General features: G+C 59.1%; 1 protein-coding gene across 1 annotated transcript; it reads right to left on the bottom strand.

The window, feature by feature from the left end:
- Positions 1 to 910: 910 nt before the first annotated feature.
- On the bottom strand, positions 911 to 4,031 carry LOC147830621 (uncharacterized). Its single transcript, XM_087190607.1, has 4 exons — positions 3,594 to 4,031; positions 2,490 to 2,737; positions 1,417 to 1,529; positions 911 to 1,182 (listed from the first exon to the last, which is right to left on the bottom strand). The coding sequence occupies exons 1-4, from the start codon at positions 3,687 to 3,689 to the stop codon at positions 911 to 913; spliced, it is 729 nt and encodes a 242-aa protein (XP_087046733.1). The 5' UTR covers positions 3,690 to 4,031.
- Positions 4,032 to 4,281: the final 250 nt, after the last annotated feature.

Genomic DNA, 4,281 nt, shown 5'->3' with positions numbered 1-4,281 from the left:
TGGTTTCATATTTTAAAAGTAAAATTTAATAGAGATGGAGAGAATATTTGTCCATCTCCAAGTAGGCAGGCTGGGGCTGTGCTGTCCTGTCCCTCTGCCCTCTGAGCAGAGACAGACAGCAGCCAGAGCAGACTGTCCCCGGGTGAGCCCCAAGACCTGCAGAGCTGATGTCCGGGAGGTCACCTGGAGCTCGGCCAGGATGGCGTGCTCTGCCCTGCAGACTCCGCAGAAGGAGCCCATCGCTGGCCCCACTCCTGTGACTATGACCCAGGCTCCCACCCTAAAAAGCAGCATGGATGACACAGACACCGGGGACCCTGGAACCAGGAGGGCAGAGGCTGCTGAGCCAACCGTGTCACTGGGGCCCTGAATGTGTGGGGTTGAGCTTGACAGGCCAGGTCCCCATGCACGTAATGAGATGGTAGGAGAGCTGAGGCCTGGCACACCCCCTCCCAGCAGGGAAGACACAGACTGAACCCCGAGATGCAGACAGGGAGGGGGCGCCTAGGGGAGGCCATGGCTCAGTGGGTTTCCTGCGACGGTGCCCTTTGCCTGTCCTTCATTCAGACTGCACATGTTATCTTACTGTGATAAATACATCCTGTCTGGCAACACAACCTGGATTACCTACTGAAGAAGCCAATGAAAAATGGCCGGGATCTTTCTAGGGTTTCCCCTTCTGCATAGCGCAAGATTCATCAGCCCCTCCCACAACTGTGTGGCTAAAGGCAAGTCCGACTGCACTGGTGTGAACCCTGTAGGCCAGGTGCCCGTGGGGACACGAGAGGAGCAGTGGCCAGGGGCGTGGGCAGGAGCCACCAAGCACAGTGCTCTGGGGATGGGCGCACACGGAAGAAGGCACTTCAGGCCACCACGCTGACCCTTTTAAACACTAAAATTTTAAGTTTTATTAAAAGCTAGTTCTATTACTTATATAAATCCAAGAAATACCAAAACAAGAGCCAGCATAAGTGAGGGAAACAGTGGGAGGGGCCAGGAGCTGGCCCCAGGCGGAGCTCAGGAGGTGACACCAACCGCCGTGCAACCACCAGGTGCCCCAGCACTGCAGCAGGTGAAGAGGCTGCCACGGACTCTGGCTGTGGTCCCAGCCTGGGCAGGAAGCTGCAGGTGGAGCTGGCTCGGGCTCCGCACGTGGGACTTCAGCTGGGGCTGGAGCTGGTCCTGCAGTTCCAAGAGAAGAAAAAGTCACCAACTGTCCATGTTCCCTCCCAGGGCAAAACCTCCCCACTGCCCATCAGACAGCTCTGCGCACAAAGCCTCCCCAGGAAGTCCTCCCAGACCGTGATGGCTGAGCTCTCAGTGATCCCAGGTCACCCCAGCACCCGGAAGCTGTCTCTGTGTCTAAAGGCCCATCCCTCCCCTCATGCCCACAGGCCCACACCCCGTCCTCCTCACCCGTGGGCTGTGCCTCAGTGGACTCAGCTTGCTCCAGCTGGGCCAGGAGTTCAGCTGGTGGATTCTCCTGGGAGTGCAGCTCCACCAAGAAGTGGAGGACAAAAAAGGAGGACCTGGAAAGGCAGGAAGGAGGCAGAGTGAGAGGCCTGGCCTTTCCTCCCATGCTGCCTGCCCAGAGAACATGCGGAGATGGCCAAGTAGGCCTACTGCCCTGGCTGCACGTGCTCCAGCCCCACCCTCTCCATGCCCAGTGGGGCAGTGCTGGGCCAGGCAGCCTGAGAGCCTAACAGGAGGCTCCGTGCTCTGCGGTGCGACCACCTCTGCCTTGTTCAGGGCAGCCCAACACACCGTCTCCCCACCCGTCCCCACTGTCAGCTGCATGAGGACAGAGTCTGGTGTCTGCTGCGTGTTACACTCAAGGGCACAGGGCCACTGCTCTGTAACGATCTGAGACGTGGGGGACAGTGGGCATCTGTCCCTCCCACCTCTCCTCAGGCTTTAGCTCTGTAGCACTGTGCTGCCCGGTGTCTATGCTGCTCCTGGGCTCCTCTTGCACTGCTGTGGATCCACATCTAGGGAGACCGGGAAAGTGCCATCTACTGCAGTGCGAGGAATGCTTGCTCAGCTGTCCAGGGTGACTGAGGACCCCAAATAGCACTGAAGCCCCAGAGGGCAGGGGTTGCATCTGCTCTGGCTACTGGCGATCACAGCCGACCCCTGGGAAAGGTCTGCACACAGTGTGTCTTCACATACGCCCATGGAATGGGGACCCCACCTGCTCTTCCCTGATGTCAGTGGGCCTGGGCCCTTCACATCCCCACAGACTCCTGCTCTGGGAAGACCAGAGGCCTGCCGAGTCACTCTGTGGTCTCCTTTACAGGGAACGGACAGCCTTCCCCTGTGCAGGGCTCAGTGGGGCAAAGCACAGCCGGCCAGGGATAGAAGGGAATCCGGCAGGCCCGGGTCAGCACTGCCCTGGAGACCCCAGTTCTGCCCCGCAGTGATGCCAAGAGCCCGATTTTCTCAGCACCCTGCTGCTCAGAGTTGCAAGCAGGCTGAGGCAGGGCTCATACCTTCCAAAGACTTGGGGCCACAGTGGCCAAGTGCCCCTGGGTGCCGACCACAGAGCTCGCCTTCGCACCATTCCCTCCTGCAGGGCGGGAATGCAGGCCCCAGAGGGGTCCAGGAGGGAGTCTGTGCGGATGGGGCGGCTGTCCAGGAAGTCCCGTTCCGGGGGCTCCCTCAGGGGCCGCTGCATGCCTGCCAGCGCCGTCCTCACCATGCAGTCCTCTGCCCGGCTCTCCTCCCGTTGGGCCCCAATCTGTGACGGAACAGAGGGGAGACATGGAACTGGGGCCCACCCAGGCCATCAGGAGGGCTGGAGGCCGAAACCCAGACCACTCTGCAAGTTGCCATCATGGCTCGTACCAGAAGGGGCACAAGTGGGCCCGGCAGAAAAGCGATGCATGTTAGAAGATAATTTCATAAGGGACACACAGAAATGCTACCGATTCATGGCTCATTAACAAGGAGAGGTCATGGCCTGGGGCATGAAGAGCCCACCCAACCTCAGGTCCTGTGGTAGAGAGAGAAACCGAGGCTCAGCCTGGCTCCAGTCTTCCAGGCCAGGCCAGCATGTCCCTGGTGTCTGTTAACGGCTCAGAAACAGTCAGGCCCACTTCCTAGTCCTGAGAGGCTGCCCAGCTGTGCTCACTGCCACCTTTGCAGGTCGTGTAGCCCCTGTGGGTACCACATGGCCCCTGGCCAGGAGTTGCCCTGAGGTGACACGGCAGAATAAAGCCATGACAGGACAGAAGTGACACAGTGTCCTGTGTGCAGCTCTGTGGGGACAGTGCCCAGCAGCTGGCAGCAAGCACAAGGCTCTGCCTAACCACGGTTTGTGCTGTTTCTGCCCTGGGTAACCTTGTGCTCCTGAAACACAAACAGCTCTGTCTCAGGCTTCTACCCCAGAGGACAGGAGAAGGCCCTGCGGGCTGCGGATCATCCCTGGGCACTGCCCTTCTCCTCCTCTCAGCCCCGTCCTGGGGGCACAGGCCAGGGCCCTGGGCTCACAGCCTCCCACACCTGCCCCTGCCCAGGAGGGGCCTCCCTCATGACCTCGTCCCCCACCCTCCTCAAAGTGAGGAAGAAGGGCGGGAGTTACACAGGGGACTCACAGTGGTGGCCAGGCCTAACTGGACCTGTCCTGGACTCGGTGGGCCCAAGTGTCTGGTGTCCAGGTCCAGGGAAATCTGCCCTGGGCTCCCGCTCATCTCAGGTCCCCAGGTCTCCGGGTCTGGTGAGACCCGCCCTGTGCTGCCCCTGATGGCCAGGCAGTTCCTGGTGAGTGGCCTGAAGCACGGGGACTTAGCGATCCATCCTCTCTCTCACGCCCAAGTGCTTTCCCTGCGCAGGGTCCTGTTGCTGCAGCTTCAAGGCCTGGGAAAGCAGCACAGCATGATTGCTGCTGACTCTCTCCAGCCAAGTGACTGTTAGGCAGCCGTCACTGGACTGTGGTGCTCAGTGACTCCAGGGTTCCGAGTTCTGTTTGGACCTGTCGCCAAGGAAGTGAGGTTGCAATGCTAGGGTCATAAGCCAAACCACCCCCTCTGATGAGAAGACCCCAGGGCATAGTGGAACACATCTATCTGTATGCTCCTTAGAAACAGCAATGAGAAACCAGAAAAGCTGCCTGTGATGTTAGAGTTTGATGAATCAGAAGTTTTAATTTGGCACATGTGTAGATGCTTAAGATGCAGCAGGCACAGGGAGAAGTGTGCTTTCCCATCCAAAGGGTCCATTCTCTCTCAAGACAGTGCTCATGTCAGCACTTAGAGATCTGATGGATTTGAGGATGATTTTCTT

This window comes from Heterocephalus glaber, unplaced genomic scaffold (assembly GCF_053883595.1).
Source record: "Heterocephalus glaber isolate CG9 unplaced genomic scaffold, H.glaber_assembly_v1.0 deba00000071, whole genome shotgun sequence".
Classification (NCBI taxonomy): Eukaryota; Metazoa; Chordata; class Mammalia; order Rodentia; family Bathyergidae; genus Heterocephalus; species Heterocephalus glaber.
This window is presented reverse-complemented; position numbering and strand designations above follow the sequence as displayed.

Excerpts from the sequence above, each read along its gene's own strand:
- LOC147830621 (XM_087190607.1), bottom strand. The coding sequence starts at position 3,689 with ATGAGCGGGAGCCCAGGGCAGATTTCCCTGGACCTGGACACCAGACAC. Across the intron at positions 2,738-3,593 it reads AGTTAGGCCTGGCCACCACT|ATTGGGGCCCAACGGGAGGA; the intron begins GTGAGTCCCCTG and ends GTTCCGTCACAG. Across the intron at positions 1,183-1,416 it reads CACTGAGGCACAGCCCACGG|GACCAGCTCCAGCCCCAGCT; the intron begins GTGAGGAGGACG and ends TTGGAACTGCAG.